General features: G+C 40.9%; 1 protein-coding gene across 1 annotated transcript in view; it reads right to left on the bottom strand.

Annotated features, from left to right (window-relative positions):
• The window catches only part of WWTR1 (WW domain containing transcription regulator 1), a 120,316-nt gene extending 99,975 nt beyond the window's left edge, over window positions 1-20,341 (bottom strand). Inside the window, exon 1 of the mRNA XM_073359714.1 lies at window positions 18,699-20,341. Coding sequence (XP_073215815.1) covers window positions 18,699-19,114 — 416 coding nt within the window. The 5' untranslated portion in view covers window positions 19,115-20,341. The remainder of the gene's footprint in view (window positions 1-18,698) is intronic.
• Window positions 20,342-24,298: the final 3,957 nt, after the last annotated feature.

Raw genomic sequence — 24,298 nt, 5'->3', positions numbered from 1 at the left:
TGAAAAATATTTTTTTTAAATTGGGCTTGTGCCCATCTCTGTTTCGATATTATGTTTAAAGAAGGCATTTTATTGTTGCTTTAAAGTCTGGGAGGTTCTTTTTCTCTTTCTTTTTAAACTTTAGGAATATGAGGAGTGTCAAGTTTGGTCTTTCCTGGCTTTGCCAAAAGATCTCCTAGATGCTCAGTCTATAGGGTTGCCAATTTTGGTTAGACATTTTCCTGGAGGTTTCATCACGTCATAATCTTTAATTAAAGATTAATCTTCAAATCCTGGAGACACCAAGGCGATCCTAAAGGGTTGGCAACCCTATGCTCAGAGCATGTATACTGTGAGCTCTTCAACATTTATTAAATGAGCATAAGTGTTGAATCTTTAACACATTTAGTTTCTGGAAAATATTAGTCAAGCACTGGAATTAAATGTGTTATATAAAGAAAAAGTGTTTTAAACACCTAATTCAAAATCCCTTCCCCTCTACTTGCTCAGTTTCACTCTCTTGATTCTTCCGATGTCATCTTTTCACTGATTCTCCAGTCACCATAGTGTCGCCCAAGCGTAGACAGAAATCTAAATTTTTAATGTAAAACATGATCAAACAAGTAGACCCTCACACCTCTTCTGAAAAAAAAAAAAGTCATTTCGATGATAGGTACAACCTACAAACTGGGTGAGGCCAAGTTGGGAGACACTGTGGCCAGGCTAGCTGGGAAATGAACTGATTCAGCACGTCTCTAGCACTTATCGTGAAGTCCTGGGCTGTTAACTAAGCTGCCCTCCACCTGGACCTGGAGGGAAAGAAGTAGAAGGGTCAGTGGCTCTACCACCTATCCTCCATCAGCAAAGCTGCCCCTGCTGGCACAGGGATTGTACATTGCACGTGCACAAACACATGTGCCTGCCTACAGGCTGAATCTGGCCCAATCGTTTTTTATTCAGATTAACTTCACCTTGCCTATTCATTCTTAACCTAGGCATGGGCCGTGAAGTAATATGAACGTGCAAAAAAGCATTTTTCCCATCCTTATTTCCAAGCACAGTTAAACTTCTGTCTGCGTAAGCATGCAATAAGATGCGTAAAATGTCAAAACAATTAGGAAAATGTAGTGTCAAAACCAAAATTGGAAAGAATAAAACCTTTTGTAAAGAACTCCCACACTAAATTCTAGTCTTGTCAGCTTGAAAATCTTGACCTTTTAATGTAGTCCCAGACAATGCTGTACAGTACTGGCCATGTAATGCAGGCTGTATAATGTAGTAAATGCATTTACTGCTGCAAAGCCCGCTTTGTTTGAGCTCCGTAATGTCTATTCTAGGTGGATTATGGGACAGGAGCTGCAAAGGGATGGTCCAGAGAATGTCTATATCAGACTTTCTACAAGGTTTAGGCAATAGCACAAGTTATACAAGAACTAACTTTCAACTGGAAAAATTACTTTTGTCCAACTTGTCCAATTATCTGGACAAGCTATGCCTGTTTCAAGTGGAAATGATTGTTTCTTTGGAAGTTTTTAGAAATCCCATATTTTGATAAAATTTTGAAAAGCAGACTCCGCATTGACAACCACAACTTGATGCATACAGAGAACCACATTTATGCACACAAATCACAAAACACATATTTAGATGACCAACTACCCGGTTTGTGTACCCCAAACTAAATTCCCAAAGCTATTAGCCAGGTACGGAGTCCTTTAAAAATATAATCCATAATCAGCAATGTATTTTATGATCCTATTAAATATCAGTGGTATGAACATATTTTATGAAAGTGCCTTCCTCTTATTTCAATCAAGTCTCTTCCTATCACTCTGAATTCAAATAAGCAGTTTGTTTTGTTCTATAACAGGATGCATTCAGGACAAGTATCATAGCTTGCACAGAACATGCTAAAGCTTCTAAAAATAATCCTACAGGAGGTGCCTCTGGTGGAGGAAATCTCTGTCCTGTCAAGGAAGTGCCACCTTCAGAGAAGGCCATGAGATCAACCTCATCGATCCCTGGGGATCTAGGTTAGGGCCATTCATGTAGAAGCACCAGCTCCACCTCCAGGAATCCTGGGATGGGGGCTCTGCGGAAAAGGTACCACCACTTCAGGCTGCATTTTATCTTTTATAACGGAGACAATTTACCATCCATTGTGTCTGTTTAGTTTTCCGTAGTGTGAAAGTAGAATGAATTATATTGAAATTATAATTCATTAAAGAAATGCTGCTTGAAAGGTTTGTTGAAATATAGTTGTCAGGAAGAGAAACATTAAGGAGTGTGAGACAATGGGTCCTCAAACTAATTAACTTAGAGCTCCTACTGAGCTAGGAGATTGGTAAACGTTAGTATGCAAATAAGATATTTATGTATATTTGTCAGTTTCTGCTTCCTTTTGTCTCCTATGTTAAATTGGCTTTGGCTTATCTGTATAAATAAGTTAGCTTGAGCTTTTGCAGGGGGCTCACATATATCTGGGTGCATTGGCAAAAATATATCTGGGTGCTTTGCTAATAAACAGAGTGGTCTGAAAAATTCAGTGAGTCTTGAATCTGACTTTGACAGTAGACAAGGACACTGGGCTAGTCAGTTTCTTTTCCATTCCAATTTCTGATACTCATGAATGCTATCTTTCTTCTATAAAAGAAAAGGAGTACTTGTGGCACCTTAGAGACTAACAAATTTATTTGAGCATAAGCTTTTGTGAGCTACAGCTCACTTCATTGGATGCTCAAATAAATTTGTTAGTCTCTAAGGTGCCACAAGTACTCCTTTTCTTTTTGCGAATACAGACTAACACGGCTGCTACTCTGAAACCTATCTTTCTTCTATATCTTTCTTAGGTACTTATGCCCCCATCACCATTGTATCTTAGTGCTTCCTAATCTTTAATGTATTTGTCCTTACAACACCCCTGTGAGATAGCAAAGCACAATTATCCCCATTTAACAAATGGGGAACTGAGTCATAGAGAGACTAAGTGACTTGCCCATGGCAGAGCAGAAAATGAACCCATGTTTCCTACAGCCCAGGGCTAGCACCCTAACCACTGGGCCATCCATCCTCCAGGATACTGTTATGTTTAGGTTTACCACACTGCATGTGAACGCTTAAAGCTAAAAAAAAACCATATTATTCAGATTTGTACAGCTGACAGTAAATGTCCTTTGAAGTTTTAGGAAGTTATGAGACATCTTACAGTTTACAAAATTAAAAACAGATTATATTCCAATTTAAAAAAATACAGACTTAAAAAAATATAAATTACGTCTTGATTAGGAACTTCTATTTCAAGTTCATTTTGTGAGGCCTTTCTTTTTATGGCTCACTAAACACTTGAAAAATGGGAATGAGGAATACTGAATAGAAATGGTGAGAGTGAGTGAAACAGGAAAGCTGACCTTGGAAGAAAAAAGATGGAGTGGAACAGTAGGATTAATAATAGTGTGGAGCGTAACTGGGCCACTCACTATGACTGGGTGACTTTTATCCTCTACTGGATGAATCATTGGACAGTCAGAGAAGCTCAATCCGTAGAGGAATTGGGAAAAGTCAATATTTAGAAGAGCTCCGTACAGAAATGAAAATCCTGCCCCAGAAAACTAAGAAGGCATCAGCATAGGTGCTGGAACTAGGGGTGCTACTGTGCCCCCAGCTTGAAGGAGTTTCCATCATACACAGAGGTTTACAGCTTGGTTCAATGGCTCTCAGCACCCCCACTATAAAAATTGTTCCAGAACCCCTGGGCATAAGGAGATGTCACTGTAAAAGTTTAGTGTAACTGCAGTAAACTCTGTTCAGCTTCCCAAATAAGGGAAGAATATACAGGCACGGGCACAATTATGTTCAGAAAACAACATATTTTCAAAAAAAACAAAAAAAAAAACCCCAGAAAACAAATTAACAAAAAATAAAAAAAACAGGCTCTCCTCAACTGCTGGAGCCACATCTGACTTTTACAAATTATCATAGGAAAGAAATACTACAGTATAGTATAATTTCCCTAAGATTTACATTATTTAAGAGTTCATATGCCGGGCACAGGCATTAACATAACACTGGGTCTGGATTTTGATTTAACCAAATGTTAAAAAAAAAAAAAAAAAAAAAAATCACTCTCCCCTCTCTATATAAAATGAGAAAAAAATTAATCAATGCCACAAGTCTGTATGTTTAAATTCAGCCCACATGACATTTCCTTGTAGTTTAATTGCTTCCATACAATTTATATCTTCTAGTCACGCTAGGCCCCAGAGTACTATATATGCTTTGTTACAAAGAAGCTCTTGTCCTATAATAACCTCCATAATCAAAGTAAAGGAATTATGGGTAAGGCTGAGCAGACTGAGTGAAATAAACAGGTTTTCAACTTCATCCAAAGCATACTTAAAACAGGAAACGAGTCAAGCCTAACCACTGGCTCTTCCATCAGGATTTGAGAGAGAAAACAGCAGAGAGCTGCAAATGACAGACTGTGTAGTCTCTACATAGTCAGACAGTTGAAATCAGACACATTTATCATTCGGGTTCAGCAGATTACCCTGCATACTGTAGCCTATTTATGCATTATAGAGTTGAGGTGTTCAGGGAGATTTTCTTTTCAATCAGCTCATATTACTTTAGTGAGTTTTAAAAGTTGGTAACACCAACTCACTAAAAAGATTTTAAAAAACCAAAAAAATCCCATAGTGATACTTCTCCCTTCTTATTCTGATTAGCCCAAATGCGTTATAAATCCTTTGCTCCTTTAGTTAGGTCAAGTACACATTTTCTGGAATGATCCCAAACAAAAAGTTTAGTGTTCTAGGTTAATAGTATGAAAATATGTAAAAGGTATTTGAACAGTCACTTTATTTTTGTTACCCTTCAGCATACAATATCTATTTGCAGGTTTTTCTCCCTTTAAAAAAGTACTAGCTGATATTTGTTTTGAACACTACTGTATATGGAGCAATCAAATTTCCTGCTGACACCAACAGATAGATACATAGGTGATTGGTGTCATCCATTCAATACACACAGGACTTTAGGCCTAACCCACAGACAAAGTTGCACTAAATGTGCAATTTTATACTACGTAAGCTACAGTCGTGCAACTCTGCATGCAGACACTTAAAATCATATAAATGTTGGACTGGAAACGATCTTCTATTGGTTAAATCAGTTTTACTTGTGCCATTACATTTACAGGTGCAAGCTAAACAGATATAACCAGTTTTAAACTGATATAAGAGTATCCACACAGGGATTTGCGCTGGTTTTAAAATAAATCATAGTTAAACTGGAGCAACTTCTGAGTGTAGACAAGCCCTCAGTGATAGGTTTCTCACATATTTCACCCAAGAAAACCTTTCTTGGCAATAGTTCTGAGGCCTACCACAGGGCTCATGTTTAGCCATCTTCAGCTGGAACTTCCAGCAGAGTCATAAATAAGCATTTTAGTCCCCCGGGGAAGCAATCATATCCTCTCCCCCCCCCCCCATTTCTGCCTTCCATTTAGCACAGAGGTTTTCAAATTGTGGAGTGCGCCTCCCTAGAGGAAGTGCCCCACAGTTTGAAAACGGTCGCACCCTGCCAGGAGCCAGCAGATCAGAAGCTGATGGAATGGCCTTAGTCCACTCAGGCCCCCGCGGCTCTCCATGCTGTGGGAGCCGGAATACTGGCTGGCTGCCCGCTCAGCAGACCTCCCTGCCGTGCTCCCTGAGCCAGGCCGCCTCTGCACAGCCTAGTGCTCCCAGGCAGAGTTGGTGGCACAACTTCAAGCGGCGCCCCAACATGCTCTTGCCACTGCCCTGAAGGAGCTTGGTGCTGGCCAGCAACACCCTCTGAAGCCGACCGCTACCCACGGAGCCTGGCTGCCATGAGATGCTCCCTGGAGTGCTCATTCCTCTTGGGTACCTGGCTCTCAGCAGCCCAGTCACACTCAGCTTGCTACCTGGGGACCTGCCATTGCAACCGGGTCACTCTCCCCACACTCCCTGCGCACAGAGCGGAATCACCCCTTTCTCCCCTTGGCTGCCCTACCCCAGCCCCATGGCTTCCGGGCTCAGGGTCACACAGACTGAACTCTGAACTTGGCCACACGATCCTGGTGCCCAGCCCAGGGGGCAGGCAGCTGCTGGCAGAGTGGACTCACTCTCACCAGCTCCAGAAACCAAGGCCGGGAGAACAGAGCAACTCCTAAAGTTACCATATTTCAAGTTCCCAAATAGAGGACACTGCCAGGGGAAGAGCAACTGGAAAGGGCATTTGGGGGATGCCGGAGGGGTTATTTGGAGGGCACTGGAGGAGGTACCTGTGGCAGGGGAACCCACTGGAGGGGGGGCTGGGCCGGCTTAATCGGGGGGCCCCAGCTGCTAAATGCAGAGCTCCTGCTTCCCCCTCCCCATTTCCTCCTCTCCCTCCCTCCATATCCCCACCCCATTCCACTATCCCCTTCTCTTCCCCTGCCCTATCCCATTCCCCTTCCTTCCCCACTACCTCTTCCGCACCCCACCTCATCCCCCTTCCCCTCTTACATGAAGAGAAATGAATTAACTAATCAGATCACTTATTTACCATTTCCTCCAGTGAAACAATCTGATTTTAAAAGCATCTACTCTAAGTATTCATATATGCCTTTGGAAAAGAAACCTTATATTTCAATGGAATTAGATATTATTTGTTATGAATATTCCTTCTTTTCATTTAACTCTAAACTATAATTGTATGTTTAATCTTACATTTGGCAGCCCTTGCTCGTAGTATACAAAACAGACATTGTTAAATAGTCCATTTATAACCAGTGTCAGTAAATATGATCTGTCACTTCAGCTGCAACAGCTCTGTGGAGTCAGCTTACAAACACACTACCTTAGAACTCCAAACTCTGCTTTATTCAGCCGCTCTCAAATCAAGACCCAAAATAGATACCTCTCAGTCAACAAGATGTCAAACAGCTTTCAAAAGGACTTTCTAAGGCCGGGTCTACATTTACAATTTAGGTTGATATAGCTATCTACACCCCTGAGTGCTGTAGCTGCACTGACCTAACCCTTGGTGTAGATGCAGCTAGGTTGACAGTAGAATGCTTAAGTCAAACTAGCTACTGTCACGTGGGAAGGTGGCATTCCTACAGTGACAGAAAAACCCCTTCCGTCACTGTAGGTCGTGTCTAAACTACAGGGTATATTGGAATAGCTACAGCTCTATAGCTATGCCACTAGTCCCATAGTGTAGACCTGGCCTGTGAACGCTAGACATTGTTTCTTACTTGCCTCTGGGTTTCTGCTATAAGAGTATTGCCATTATAATTCAATCTACATGACTGATTTATTTTTACACCTTTGCATACAAATTTCATAACTAATGGTTACAAATTTCATAATATGCTTGTATATTCCAATGATTTGTCAATTCAAAATGTTTAACCCAAATAATAGTTTGCTAACTAACATCTGGCGAATTATGAGGTGAAATTAAAAATATTGCTTCAAATTCTGAATTATTAAACTCTTGGTAATAATTACAAAATGTTGTGCTACTAAACCATAATGTTTTCATCTGCCATTTTTCATTTAGTTTGAAAGTCTGAAAAGTTTTTAAGTTAACCTGAAAATGTTTTTGTCTCCCATTTGAGCAACTGAAAGTATCAAATTTCCTTTAATGATTTTGAATCCACTTCAACACCTAAAATTAAACATAAGCTTGGTTAATAATCACCACAGCTCAATAATTATTAAAATGTAGCTACAGATAAACACAAAGAACAATTAGTTTTGCATGTGTGATATTGGTGGAACATGTTCCTGTGAGTATAGCATTTTCAAAGTTTCAACACAGGCCCTGATCCTGCAAGATACCAAGTGCTCCTACAAAGTGGAGAAACCCCCAACTCCACTGAATTCAACAGGAAGTAAATGAGAGTTGAGAGCACTCAGCACTTCACAGGATCTGGCGCCTACAGTGAATTTAGGTCTGGTCTATATTTGAAGTTGCACCACTTTAACTGAAGGTATTATTGTAAGCCTATTTAAAATTAAATTAGTGCACCTTTGAATATAAATGTCCTTTTTTTCTTACATTGAGTGTAAAGTTCAATTTGAGTGCCACAAAATTAATATAATGTTGCATCCGATGAAGTGAGCTGTAGCTCACAAAAGTTTATGCTCAAATAAATGTGTTAGTCTCTAAGATGCCACAAGTTCTCCTTTCTTTTTGAGGATACAGACTAACACGGCTGCAACTCTGAAACCTATAATGAAATGGTGCATGTGCTAAATTAAAAATGACTAAACTTTAGATCAATGGACCTCATTAATAAAAGAGATTTTACATTCACAATAGTTCAACAGGACAACTCACCTAAAGCGAAGATATAATTGAAGACAAATAGTTACTTGTCCTGTTAAGCAACTCTATAATTTACAATAGTGAAGCTTATCCAAGTTTATACCCTCTTGACTGGATTATAACAAATTAAAAAGAGCTAGCTGATACCAGATGTCCCTGTATCTTACATACTACTTTCTACTATTTTCTCTTTTATATTCTCTGTAGTTTGACTAACTGCACACCTTTGCAGCAATAAAAATAAAAAGGGCCTAAAAACGAACTATATTTATAAAACATGTTTTATTTCTAATTAATCTATATGCATGGGAGAACCTACTGCAGTTTTTCAGTTCTTCAATTCAATGTTTCGGAGGTAACATTTGGCTTGAAAATTAATTTCTTAAAACTTGGAAATCAACCAAAGCAACACAATCAGCAAACTACCAAGTCCCTGCCAATCTCCCTCATGCAATGCACTTTATCATTAATTGTATGGAAGTTTGCCTGTACCATATATATTGTATACACTGTGTAATACGTTTAAAAATTACACAAACATAAAAGAGACATATAAAATGTAAGATGACTACACTCAACAACTAGTCTTCGGGAAACTAGTGTAAGCTTTTGAATAATCATTCATGAAGTTTCCTTCCTGTTCTATTCTATTATTCTTGACCATCCCTACTAACTCACATGTTTATACAAGCAAATGCAACCCTGGCAATGTACTCTTTGCAATTTGTGAGATATATGTAGACTACCTTTAAACACCATTGTTAGCTGGGAAAAGTACCTAAAACTACCAGAAAGTCAGTTTTACCTTCATGCAAGACAAGGAGTTTAAGGACTTTGTACTAAAGAGTATTATTCCAAGAGTAAACGGACATATTATACCTACAATTTTTACTATTAAATTTGCCCAAAGACCATAATTAGGCTTGGCAGAATTCAACTTTTATTTTTTTATAATTTTGATAGATAATATTGATTTTACTTTTAAGCATTATTTCAATTTTTATCAATTTTCACATTTGTGCAAAATTATGGGGTTAATTTTTTTTTCAAATTTTATCAATTTAAATTTGCACAGTTACATGAAATCATGGGGAGGATCAGATGTTCTTATACATAATTATATAATGACAGATGTTGAGACTCAAAAAGTTAAAGTTTTATAACCATTAAAACAAAAAATTGTCAATACTACATGTCAAAATATACAGAGCTTTATATCAAACTCTAATAAGTTCTCAAGCTCCATATTTTTTACTTTGCCTATCTGTAAATTTCGGTTATCAATGGAAATATTTTTTGTTGGTTTATGTGTACAATGAAATTGATATTTACCTCTATTTACCATAAAAATTAAATTATTTCAAGTCTAACTATAATCAAATTAGGTGCTCAAACTCAAGATGTGAAAAGTGAGTATGTATATGAAAATACAGTTGCACATTTTTCTGAACAGTGGAATTCTCATTTGTTACTATTAAAACACAAAAAGCCAAATTTTGCTTTCCGGTACTTGCGTACAACCACATTGAACACAGTAGGGTTCCAAATGTGTAACTGTCGGCAGAATATGGCCCACCATCTACAGCTTTTATTAGTGTTTTCTATCATAACTTCCAGCACCAGTGTTACTGGCCTGCAAAAGAAATGTATTAAGGTTTCTCATGATTGATTCCGAAATATTATCTCTACTGAACTTAAATTACATTTTTCATAATGACTTTTTCAAATCAAGTTTAAATGTGTGTGTGCCTGTGTGTGTATACACACACACACACAGAGAAAACTCTTCATTGTTGAAAGTGTAAAAGATATTTTGTTTGCACTGTAATAAAACAAACAATCTTCTTCAAATAATACAAAGCCAAATCCTGAAGTCCTTATTTAGTCCTTATTAGACAAACCATAAAGGACTTTGCGATTTGCACCTTATCAAACTTTGGTTAAGAGAATCAATTTTCAAATTTCATTTGGATTTTCTTTTGTATATGGTACTACAAATTACCAAATCAATGGAATCTATAGACTATGCTGTTCCTGATCCTGTAAGTGTTCTCCATGTGGAACTGAATGAACTGACTGTGGGGTTATGTATGACCACCTGCTTCTTAAACTATATCAGTGGATTGTTTGCCTCTCCTATTGGATTGCAGTGTATCTCTCCTGGGCACAGCCCAGTCACCCAGGTTTTGCACAAAAATGTGGGTCTGACCCAAAGGTGCCACAAGTACTCCTCATTCTTTTTGCTGATACAGACTAACACGGCTACCACTCTTAAAAATCACAGACATTAGAAATGGAAAATACTCAGTAGCTCAAGTCCAACCCCATTAAAGTGGAGAGATAAAGTCAAATTCTGTTCTCAGCTGCAGAGAGGCTATTGAAGTTACTCTGGATTTACACCAGTGTAACTAAGAAAATAATTTGGTCCATAGACTCATGATAAGTAATGCATTAGATATTAAAGTGATACTACTCTTAAACCTGATCTTAAATGAAAGGTACTTTAGCATATATTTAGGAAAACTACTGTAATGGTATAGACTGTATTTCATCAATTACCAGAGTCATCAGATCTGTTTAGTTTTGATGCATACATTTCGACACTCAAATTCTCTGTTAATAAAAGTCAGACATATTTGAATGGTCATAGAATAAACTTTGGTTTTGTATCAAAACTTTCATACCTATAAAGGACTTTGTAAAGTAGTTAAATACACACATTGATTGTATACAGCAGCCATTGTGGACTCAGAAATAGATACCATACACCCTGGGACATTATAACCCCTTTTTTATTGAGAGGGAACATTGGCAAGGGGACCAGGATTATCCCCTACTCATTCAGAAAACTGTCATGGAAACACTCTACCTTCTACCTGGACAGTCACTAGAGATGGGGAAAAGGCACCTAGATTCCAAAGCATGAATGAAATACTCTAAGAGGCATTGCAAAGTGAGTAGCTTTCTAAATCACAAAATTAAAAATAGTGAATATGTATGACCTCTTGCCTAACACCATCACACTATACATTAATATCAAAGTAAGCCACAGTGTTGCTGCACTTTTACATCAGTGGTTGGCAGTAGTTTAAATACATTTATATTGTTCCCTGCTGTAGACAGGCCCATAGTGTTTTGGACCAACTACTGCAGAATACTGTAGTACAAGGACACTATTTTTTTTCCTGTTGTGGAACCCAGTTTAATAGAGAGATTGTAAGGTTTATATTACTCCTCTCCCTTTTGGAACTAACTAACATCTTACAATCATTAGGGCAAATAGTTTTATTTGTGAGTACTGTACAGCACTGAGTACATTGTCTGCACTAAACAATAATAAATAGTAATCCCTATGGCACTTTCAGAAATTGCTTTGGAATTTGCTATGGAAAAGTAGTATTAAGAAAATATGTATGTATAATAACTGCCTTTAATACTATACATCTTGTTGGTCCTTTTTGGAAAAAGCATAATTATACTGTCTCCTTTTGCTTCCTATCTCCTCTCCCTTTCCCTACTCCATGCACATGCTCAATAATATAAAATGGACCAGATGTGAAATCAAGCTTCCAGCCCCCCATTGGCACTGGAAGGAAAACTTGGGGCATGCCATATAAATGAAACACTACCAACAATTACACTTCTTTTTCCCTGAGCAAGCTTTTACTTGTAAATTTTACTTTAACTGCTAGTATTTACTATAACACTTTTTTGAAATACACAATGGTAAAGATAAAAGTTGCAACCAGTTCCACAAACTTGTTCAGTGCAAAAGCTGTACTCTATGCAGACCTGTTTATCCCCTGGAATGAAATCACAATCCAAACAGAAACACTGAACACACAAAGAGAAAACACTTGAACCTTAGACTTCATTTGAAATATTAGGCTATGCCTCCTATAAAAATAACACCATAAGTGGAAATAAGTACTAGCTAAAGAATCCTTATTACTACAGACACATTTCTGCATGTTGAATAATATGAAATTGATAATGTCATGTACCGAAAAAATGACCATGCACAGGCATGCCTATCTTTCCAGAAATCCTCTTTATTAGAAGAAAAATCACACTTAAGGTTTTTCCACACATGCGCACACAGCAAAAATGTTTTAGAGAACATTACTGCATGAGTGAATGTGTTTATTAGTCTGCTTTCCATCCCCCCACTTCTGTGGTTTGGTATATAATTACAGGGTGGAGCGGTCCTGGGGCTACTTATGTTTCTTCCAGTCATAGCCAGAACACCCCTACAGGAATTAACATGCAAGACTGCGATCTCTACAAGTCATAGCTGGTTCTTGGTCAGCAAAGCTAACCAAAATTTATTGTTCATTAACATTTCCACCATTACCTTCATTTAATCATCTTGAAAATATAGATAGATAGATATCTATATATGCTGAATTTACATTAAAAACCTTAACATATACAAAAATATAATGTGCTTTGATAAAAGTAGGACAATTTTATTTTTGCTGTTTGAACTTCCTTCTGCTCCTCTCCCTCACAACTGATTTATGCCAATGACTCTGCACAAATAAATGTTGAAGGCTTGATGACAATGTAAACTTTTGAAAAGATAGCCTCTAAGAATATACAAAGTTAACCTTATTTATGCGGTCTGAGCAAAACCATTTTTAAAATAAATTAATCTGACTGACCAATCTTATTACTTGTCTCTGACATTACAGATTATTTTTCACTTGGCTCTTAAGAAACATCATTTAAGACTATTTTAAATCAGGATTTCTCCAACAAATATTATTTTCACTCAAATATATTATACTCAGTGGTAATATTTGATAGTTTAAAAATTGATTTTTAGATAGCTAGGTGTTATCCTAAAAAAAATACCTCTTTGCCATATGACAACTTTCATTCCACAGATTTTTAATTATAATAAAAAAACCCAGCAATTTAATGATTAACAAATTCTGTTGGACAAATAAAACCCTAACAAACAAACAAACAAACAAAAAGTCCACAACACACACACACACAAAAGATTCCAGGTTAGACAGCGATTCACACAATGTAAACCTTAATTAAAGGAAAGAATAGTAAATTGTGAACCAAGACATGCCCATTTTAAAAAGTACAATAATAAAGCACTACGTAATGTAACAAAACAAAATTCCCCAAAACCTGTCCTGATTTTCTTTTTATTATTGTTATAGGAGAAAATATAGAAGATATTTTTATTCGGGCTTACATGTGCAGGAGATGAGAGGGCCATACTCTTTTGGCCTATACAGCAGGAATGCATCTAACTTTGTGGGGTTTTCTTGGCTGAATATGAGTAGTTCTGTGTGTCACAACTGTGTGACATGGGCTTGGAGGTATAGCTGACAACCAATTTTAAGATCAGATGAACAAAATGAATAATGATAAGTAAGTACTGCTCCAGGATAACTAAGCCACCTAAATGACACATTCCTTTTTACACTTTATCATAACTTTTGATACTTATTTATCAAATGGAATGTAGAATACTAAAGAAAAGAAGTGCAACTTAAGAAGTGGACAGTCATCTGCAGCAAATGGACTTGTGTGCTTCCATGTAAAATTCTCTTTCCCAGGTAAAAATAGAAGCATGATGGGAAATTGTAAATACTGGTTTTGCACGGGAGCCATATTTGCAGCTGGGTCAGCATTATACGCACAGCACGGGCGAAGGTGAGAGCACAGGAGATCACTTTGATGTTAACCAAAAGCCAGATTGCTGACAAAAGTATAGTAACTCATCATGTTTAATGCCACCATCAGCCAAAACCTGAAAATACCTGTTGGCTGAGTCCTAACAGGTATTAACAGAAAAACCTGTATTTAAGGGTGATTGTTTACAGTGCTGTTATCAGTCTCTTTTTAATCTTTTCCTTCTTTCTATAGCTTTGTCATTGCTTGGAAACTCTCTTGGGAACTAATCCTGAAAGATACCCAGTGACAAAGTCTCCCATTGCCTTAGGTGAATGCATCCGATGAAGTGAGCTCTAGCTCACGAAAGCTTATGCTCAAATAAATTGGTTAGTCTCTAAGGTGCCACAAGTGCTCCTTTTCTTTTTGCGAACACAGACTAACACGGCTGCTACTCTGAAAGTTACCTTAGGTGGTAACTCAGAGCACTCAATAACTCACAGGCTCAGACCTTAGATGCATGCTTATTTGAGCCATCAGAATGTTATCACCAGTGTAGACTAACATAAAATGGCAGAATAGGGAAGGTGTATTTTCATGTTTCACAGTAACCTGGAGTACAATCAAAGGTGGGACCTCAATTCCACAGGGGAACTGCATAGATGGTTTGGGTTGGGGGTTCCGGAATCATCCTCAGGTTCCAAAGTGGTCAAGTGATAAAATCATCATAAAACAATGTCACTGATTTTCTGCAGAATACAGTCTTCACTACCTTTACTTCTAACCCTGTCATACATTGTTGATACAGATGGCATATATTATGTCATGGCTGGGTTCAAGCTCAAGGAGCTTCCTATTTCCCTTGATGGGAAGTTGTGCTAAATGGATATAGATCTCCTGCAGCCTGAACAGTTGAACTCCCACACTATTCCTATGTATTTGTTACATTAACAAGGTTTTCTGTCACTGACTGTTTACAAACTGAATATTCTACCACTTTGTTTACAATGAACTCTGGAGTACAGGAACAAATCTATTAAAAGAAATTTACCAAAATAAATACAATGATTATCAGGCCTGCTTCACTACTATGCACCAGTTTGATGTCGATGTCAGAAATAAAATATAATACTCTTTTGGCCAGAATTATTAACCAAAAAGATACTGGATGATGTTGCCATACATATGTCTAAAAAAATAAATTAAAAAAAAAATCACTCGTATAAGGAAGCATCCAATGTCACTAAAGATATGGAAGCTAAAATTGTAATTTACACCAGTTGCACTGCAGAAATACATTCAATTTTCAAAAGCCACCCAAGATATGAAGAAAGGCCTTGTAACTAATGCCAGGAGGCCTAGGTTATGTTCCTATATCTACCACAGACATTCACCATAGGCAAGTCACAAAACTACCCTATGCCTGTTTCTCATTTCTGTAAAATGGGGATAACAGTTCCCTACCTGACAGGAGTGCTGTGGGGCTTAATTAGAGAATGTAAAGTACTTTTGGATTCTCAGATAGAAAGCACTACAGAAAAGCACAGTAGTGCAGCCTAGTAGATAGAGCACTGGACTAGGCCTCAGGAGACATGGGTACTATTCCTGGCTCCCCCACTGGCCTGCTGACCTTAGGCAAGTGACTTCACCTCTCCGTGTCTCAGTTTCCCCATCTGCAAAATGGGGATAATAATGCTTACCTCCTTTGTAAAGCGCTTAGTAATATACTGATGGAAAGTATTATCAAAGCGCAAGGTAACTTTATTATTTTTGTAGTGTCACAGAACTGTCTAATAAAGGATCATGTTGTTGTGACTATGTTAATAAAGGATTGAACTAAGGACACTAAAGCAACTTAATGGGAAGACCCTCATTTTTGTGAGTTTCTGTCTCAGTTATTTAACCTAGTTTATTTGAATGCATGTGCATTAATACTAATTAATGTGGAAACAATGGGAAAGGATAACCTTATATCTCACTGAAATAAATGTTAATATACTGCAACATTTAACCTGTGACACCATTTAGGTCATATTTTAATGCCTGCAACACAGCATATACTCACCTGAGACCATGAAAGCAATCATACCTATATTTTTCTCTTGCTCTTGATTAAATTTTCTCATCCTGTTTACATCCAAGAGTCCTTTGATAAATTTATCATGAAAAAATCGTGTGACAAACCATGACAATTGTATTATGGTGGAGTGAATTGACTGTGGTAATCTACGTAAATGTCTCTTTTTCAGTACTAACAGTCAAGATAATTTGCAAGTCAAGGAGATAAAACAAAACAACCTACAGGATACAGAAACTTCACAAATGGCAAATTATCTCCTATCCATATTCGGCCCAGCCTTTAGGCAACTTCATCATTCCTTATAGACTCACTTGTAAACGGGTGTGCCCAGATCCTCCTGAATGAAATTCCTTAAAATGGAGTGATCTGTAGAATGTCTCTCTATGATTTCTATGGTCTCTATGTGTATGTGGCTTGTGAGAGTTTCATAAACTTCTCCATGGCACCCACACCAATTTCTGAGTTTCAACAACCTACATAAGACCATTGGCAACCATCCCATCCCATAGCCTTTGCTATCTCCACTTCAGCATCAACATGTGAGAAATACGGTAACCAGCCAATTAACCCTTCCCCCTTCATCATCAAGCCCGGCAAGCACCTTATAGACCCCATAACTAACCCCCCCCCCAACCAGCTTCTGTGTCAACATAAAGAAAAGGAGTAGTTGTGGCACCTTAGAGACTAACCAATTTATTTGAGCATAAGCTTTCGTGAGCTACAGCTCACTTCATCGGATGCATACTGTGGAAAGTGTAGAAGATCTTTTTATACACACAAAGCATGAAAAAATACCTCCCCCCACCCCACTCTCCTGCACACACTTGCGCTATATTGATGACATCTTCATCATCTGGACACATGGAAAAGAAGCCCTTGAGGAATTCCACCATGATATCAACAATTTCCATCCCACCATCAACCTCAGCCTGGGCCAGTCCACACAACAGATCCACTTCCTGGACACTACAGTGCTAATAAACGATGGTCACATAAACACCACCCTATACCGGAAACCTACTGATCGCTATTCCTACCTCCATGCCTCCAGTTTTCACCCTGACCACTCCACACGATCCATTGTCTACAGCCAAGCTCTACGATACAACCACATTTGCTCCAACCCCTCAGACAAACACCCACAAGACCTCTATCAAGCATTCTTACAACTACAATACCCACCTGCAGAAGTGAAGAAACAGATTGATAGAGCCAGAAGAGTTCCCAGAAGTCACCTACTACAGGACAGGCCTAACAAAGAAAATAACAGAACGCCACTAGCCATCGCCTTCAGCCCCCAACTGAAACCCCTCCAACGCATTATTAAGGATCTACAACCTATCCTGAAGGATGACCCAACACTCTCACAGATCTTGGGAGACAGGCCAGTCCTTGCCTGCAGACAGCCCCCCAACCTGAGGCAAGTGCTCACCGGCAGCCACGTGCCACACAGCAGAGCCACTAACCCAGTAACCTATCCTTGCAACAAAGCCCGTTGCCAACTGTGCCCACATGTCTATTCAGGGGACACCATCACAGGGCCTAATAACATCAGCTACACTATCAGAGGCTCGTTCACCTGCACATCCACCAATGTGATATATGCCATCGTGTGCCAGCAATGCCCTCTGCCATGTACATTGGTCAAACTGGACAGTCTCTACGTAAAAGAATAAATGGACACAAATCAGATGTCAAGAATTATAACATTCAAAAACCAGTCGGAGAACACTTCAATCTCTCTGGTCATGCGATTACAGACATGAAAGTTGCGATATTACAACAAAAAAACTTAAAATCCAGACTCCAGGGAGAGACTGTTGAATTGGAATTCATTTGCAGATTGGATGCAATTAACTTGGGCTTGAATAGAGACTGGGAGTGGCTGGGTCATTATGCAAGGTAGCCTATTTCCCCTTGTTTTTTCCTACCCCCCCTCCCCCACGTTCTTGTTAAACCCTGGATTTGTGCTGGAAATGGCCCAACTTGATTATCATACACATTGTAAGGAGAGTGATTCACTTTAGATAAGCTATTACCAGCAGGACAGTGGGGTGGGGGGAGGTATTTTTTCATGCTTTATGTGTATAAAAAGATCTTCTACACTTTCCACAGTATGCATCCGATGAAGTGAGCTGTAGCTCAGGAAAGCTCATGCTCAAATAAATGGGTTAGTCTCTAAGGTGCCACAAGTCCTCCTTTTCTTTTTGCGAATACAGACTAACACGGCTGTTACTCTGAAATGTGTCAACATAGAGCAATATGGCAATGACTAACTTCATTTTAAACAGCCAGCAACCCCAGGGTCCCTTTATCCCCACCCTCTGCCCCAGTGCGAAGAGTCTCCTTTGCCCCCATCATCAATATTCCCTATACGGAATTTAGTAAAAGCCCTCATTTGCCCCTGGCCCAAGTCCCTGTTACATCCACCTGTCCGTCCTCCCCTCCCCAGCCAGCCCATGATCCCTTTTACACTCCTCCACACACACATAGCAGGCCCAAGGACCCCCTCCCCCCAGGGCCGGTGCAAGGCCCCTTTAACCTCCTCTCCCCACCCACACCCAACGAACAGCGGGCTCAAGGTCTCTTTCAGCCCTGTCCTTACAGCTGCCCCCAGCCCCCTTCGCCCCGCCCGGGTCTCCAGGGCACCCTGGGCCCCACTTACTTGAGGAAGTATCTCTGGCCCGTGTGGGTGAGGGCCATCTCCCAGCCGGGCGGCAGCGGCAGCTCGTCGGTCACGTCGTAGGACTGCTGGCGGAGATGAGCGTGCTGCTGAGCCGGGCTGGGGGTGGCCCCGGCTCCGGCGCCTAGCAGGGAGGCGGGCGAGGAGTGCGAGCGGACATGCTGGGCACCAGCGGCTGCCAGCCGGGGCGGGTGGCTGCCCGAGTCAGTGCTGGACTGGCGGGAGTGCGAGCCCGAATCGGGCTCCTTGAAGAAGGACTCGGGCAGGATCTTCTTCCTCCAGGAGCTGGGCTTGGGGTTCATGACCGAGTTGAAGAGCGCCTCGAGCTCCGTGTCCAGGTCCTGGGTGACATGGATCACTTGCTGCCCCGGCGGCGGAGGGACGGGAGTAGGGTTCATCTTCTGCCCCGCAGCACGAGCTCAATGCAACAAACTTCCCCACGGGAGGCAAAGAATCAGCAGCGGATCAGGGATCCAGGGCAGGTCTCCCCTAAAAACGAGTCTGTACCCCGTCAAGGGGTGGGCAGTCAGCAGCGACCGGGGGGTGGTCCCAGGCAGCACCCGCACAAACGAGTCTATATCCTCCAGGGGAAGGACAATCAGCGAATGAGGGGTGCAGGTACTGCCCCCCAAATGCCTGTATCCTACAAGGCCCTGGGCGATCAGCAGCAGATAAAGGCACTTCAATCCAGCCCCCCACAAAACGTCACTGCACCCCTCCCTCAAGTGCCCGGCGTCCGGACACCCAGCAGCAGACCAAGCAAGGGGTCCGAGCCAGTCCCCTCAAACACGAATCTGTATCTCGCACGATCGAATGCATCCGAGTCAAACCCCACGCAAAGTTATGCAACTTTCTCTGAAACTTTGGCTACTTGCTGCAATTCCCTGGGAGGAGGAGGGGGCTCCTTTAAAGGGCGAAGGAAGAGTTCTCGCGGCTGTCACCGGGCGAGAGCTGGCTGCTGTCCGGATTCCAGCGGGGCGCAAGGCACGCGGGGGAGGGGGGAGGTCTGAGGCGTTCCGAATCCGAACGTGGGGACCCGGGGAACGTTCTATTTACCTCCAGTGCCCGGATCCGGGCCGGAGTCGCTGGCTCTCCGCCTCCTCCTCCCCCAGCTGCAGAGGCGGGCAAGATCAGGACTTTGCTTCTTCTGCGCTGGCACGGCGTTGCAAGGGCGAATTGGAAGGCTGGGGGTGATTCTGTCCTCACATCCTCACAATCCAGGCTGCCTAAGCCTGACGCACAAGGCGCTTTGCGCTACGGGGGCTGCGCCGCGGCTGCTCCCAGTCCCGGACTGTCCCAAACAAACTTTGTGAAAAATTCTCAAGCCTGAGAATAAGGCGGTGCAAAAAGTTGGGGAGCGGCATTATTCATGAGCAGGGTGCCCGGGGCAGCCCGAGCCCCGCCCCCTTCTCTTCCCTTCCGAGCGCCAGCCTCCGCAAGCCGTCCTGGAGTCTCAGCTATGCGAGGAGAGGCTCTCGGGGGGGAGACAGGGGAGGTCTGCCGGGCTCTCTTCATTCAGAGTCCCCAGCGGCGGGGTTGGTTCAGATTGCAACACTTGAAGGCACTAGTGGCCTTATTAGGCGGAGCAAAGGTGCCGCCTGGTCGGCTGTAAAGAGAGATCGGCCCGCCGATCCCCTACGGGACCCGCAGAAGGGCACAGACTCCCCCGGTCTGCTATACCAGCCCCGATTGCAGCGTCGGGCCAATGTCCGAATAACAAAGCCAAGCGGTGCCGTTTTCCCATTGTTACCATATTTGGTATCCTGAAGAGGAAATTCGATCTCCCACCCCCGCTTCTCAGCTCTGTGAGACACACCCGGGCGGGTAGAGCGAGCTTTGACCTGTGGGAGGACCCCTGCCCCACGGGGCGGGGGGGAAGAACCCTCGTCTCCTGTGTCTCTGTGGGGAGAAGAGCCCTGCCCTGCGGGATCCCCTGGGAAGGGCTGTTCCCCATGCGATCCCCACAACTTGGGGGAGGATGGAGCATGCCAAGTCCTGCTAGGGAAAGAAGAGCCCTGGCTTACTTAGGGTCCCCCAACTCTTTAGAGGAAATCTCTTAATGCCCCCTAAAGGAGTGAGGTGGCACCAGCTCTCCATCTTCCTGGTAGGGCTTCTCACAAGAGACCCCAACTCCCCCCTCTTCCCTTTAACTGTTGCAGTCTCTTTGGGCAGATATTAGCGAGAGAGCCTCCCTGGCCCCTTGGAGATGGAGTCCATCTGCACTACAAACACAAGTGTACTTGTACAAGTGTACAAGTGTAACCCTGCAGAGTTAATTAATCCAACAGAGTTAATTGTAATGAGGGGACTATGGATATATCTTCAAACAACGCTGAAGGCTCCAGCTGGAACATGATCTGAAGTCACAGTTAAGGTCTCATCCATTCTTCAATCTGGGGGTTAAACCATGTTTTAACAGAGGAGAAGAAAACTGTTTTAACTGGTTGCCCTGACGGTTGTAATTTAGTTGACCTATTTTTTAAAAATTGCCAAATATGAACCCATGCTTTATTTATGTGGGGAGGGACAGGGGGAAACTAGGATGTAACCCAAGCCCCCAGTATGGATGTCATATTATGAACAGGGGGCCTGAACCATTCTACCTAACACAGTTTGGTATAGAGGTGGCAAGTTAAAGTTTGTGTCTTTACATTTATTTCATGCAACAGATATTTTATATTAAAATGGATTTTGAAACTTCCTTTCCATCAACATTCTATGTTTCATTCAAGGTTGCAATTCAAAGAAGTTCCTATAATGCTAGGAAACAGTTTTTTAAAAACTGGTTTCTAAATTGTTTCCTCTAGCAGCATTTTGGTTCTAAAGGAGACATATTATTACTTTAAAAAAAAATTCTCAAGACTGTTCAAAAACTGTGTGATTCAACACTCAGAGCAAAACATTTCTTAGATGAAGCCATTTTTAATGGCAGTTTCCTAGCATAGTGTGCTTAGAGCTGAGATGCTATGATGACTGGTGCCACTATAGGAATCTAGACAGATAGAAATGAATGGCAGTGAGATGCTGAGATCCATAATGACACAAATTATCTGTTTCTAGTTATTTCCTCTTCACTTTGTCCCATAGCCACACAGAATCTATTTTAAACCGTTTATAAAGAGGTTGGCTTTATGACGACAGGTCAGGTCCGAACTTTCTCTAAAATTTTATCATAGACCCAACTCAGTCTGATACATGCATAAGTAGTAACATTTCAGCTCTAGCTCTGATATTCTTCTGGATCTGTCCTTACCTCTATTCATCAGGCACATATATCCTACAGTAACAACTAGTTAGGTTTGTCATAGAATTCATTTTGCTCCATTTAATTTACATCCAGTAGCCTAGTTGCCTTCAGAACTTTTTCCTCAGATTTCCTATAAACTAAAAGATCATTCATATACAGTTCCACTACCTTCAGGCCTTGCAGAATCTCACTTATTTTCCCAGTGAAGATTCATGAGGTACTTTTGATGCTTTAGCTTGTCTTTGTAGCTTTTAAGCATACACTGATAGGGTGTGCATTACTGAGCTATTTGCACATTTCACAGGTAGTCAGAGACATTCAGCCTTTGGCTTTGTGCCTCACAATACACCCAGGGTGTGTCCCAAATGTTCTACTATTGCCCACCCTGATGTGGTTTATTTAGTATTATAACAGCCATGTAAAAACACTCTCTAGCAGACATAGCTAAGCTAGCAAAGGGCAACCTCTTCCCTTCCCCACTGCCACATGGATGCAACTACGTTGACAGAAGAGTGCCTCTCGTGGCATAGGTAATGTTGTTCAGGATGGTGGTGGCCTTATGCTGACAGAAAAACTGCTTTGGGTAGTGTAAATTGTGTCTACACCCAGGGGGTTCTGCCAGTATAGCTATACCAGCAAAGCGTTTGTGGTGTGGACAAGGCCTAAATTTGACTGGCATAGCTATTCTAGTACATTTCACTTGGGTATACAAGGTCCTCAAAGAATTTGCTGGTATAGTAATGTCAGTTAGGGTATGATTTTCTTAGTGCACCATTTCTATACCAGCAAAAGTCCTACTATAGGCACAGACATACCAGCTTAAAACTGCTTGTATTAGTATAGCTTATTTGGCATGGAAACTGGCACAAGCTATATCAACAAAAGGACATCTTTGCTAGTCTGAGCTATGCATACATTAGCCATACTCTTGTACCTATAATGGCAAACCTCTTCTAGTATAGACCTGGTTGTGATTCAAAAACCAATAGATGCAAGACGCAGTTTGCAAATGTGCCTGAGGAAGGCTCCTCAAGTTTGGATTTCCTTCCTCTACCCCCTTAAGGAGGTTATATGACTTGCCCAAGATCAGCACGTGAATGAAGAGTAGAGCCAGATATCCTGACACACAGGCCTGTTTTGTATATGTATTGTAAGCCCACTAGGGTTGCTGGGAACATGATGTCATAAACAGTGGCAGTATCACATTTCCTAAAACATCTAGAATGCACATTTTTGGTTACAACTGAACAATCTAAACATATGTTGTCAACCAACAGAATACAGCAATATTTTCTTCACTTCCTGTCCTAAACTGTTCGGTAATGTTGTGCACCATTAAGCAGATGTTATGGTCCATCTCAGAAATAGCTGCAGCTATTGAGTGAGTAAAATTGGTAAGGTGCTTTGTAACTGTTGGGGTAAAAAGCTACACTATAAATATTAAAGGATTGTTTCTAATACACTATCCAGCAAATCATACTTTGATTTATACCTGATTTGATGCTGTGATTTTCAATAAATTATACAAAGGACCATAAAGTAAACCACAACTTTTAGCTTTTTTTCCCCTGTAAATGAGAACGAACCAATTCTTAAATCTAAGTATATAAAATGCTAATCACTCATCTAAAACAGTAATTAAAACAATTTATACCTATTTTAAAAATACATGTATTGCTTTCTCCTGAATCATCCTTTGGATTAGGGCTTGATCCTGCTAACCCTTACTCAGGCAATTAAGGGTTTCCAGATTTGGGCCCTAGGATATGTGGTTTATAACTGATTTATACTCCATAGCATCTTTCTTCCCAAAGAACTTTACAAACTATATACATCCAATACATCTAAAATGCAGTCATCATTGGGGGTGTCCGGTGATAAACTCATCAGTATGTGGGACATCACAACAGTTGTGCAAAGATGACATTTTTGCAAAGGACACCAAGGTAAATGTCTATGAAAAGAATACTATGGAATCTTTAATGTTCATACGGCACAGGCAGGACCTAAATTTTTACGTTTGCTTCTGAGAAACCTGATCAGATAGCTCTGTATTAACATTTTATGGATGAAGGTCTGAGTCAGCCTTGTTGGGATTTGAACGTTTGGTTCACACAGTCTAGGTAACTCAGACTGCAAGCTGAGACCCCCCCTACACCATCCCCTGAAGCAGAGAGAGAATAGGATCAAGTGATTCAGCTATATGGTTTCCGGAAGGGAATGGCAAACTTGCAACACTTCAGCTTTTTTACAACGTAAAACCCAGATATTTTAAAAAACAGATACATTACATCAGGATGAGTAAAATAAGGGTGGCTTAGCCTTTAGCCTCTCA

Source organism: Lepidochelys kempii, chromosome 9, assembly GCF_965140265.1.
Source record: "Lepidochelys kempii isolate rLepKem1 chromosome 9, rLepKem1.hap2, whole genome shotgun sequence".
NCBI lineage: Eukaryota > Metazoa > Chordata > Testudines > Cheloniidae > Lepidochelys > Lepidochelys kempii.
This window is presented reverse-complemented; position numbering and strand designations above follow the sequence as displayed.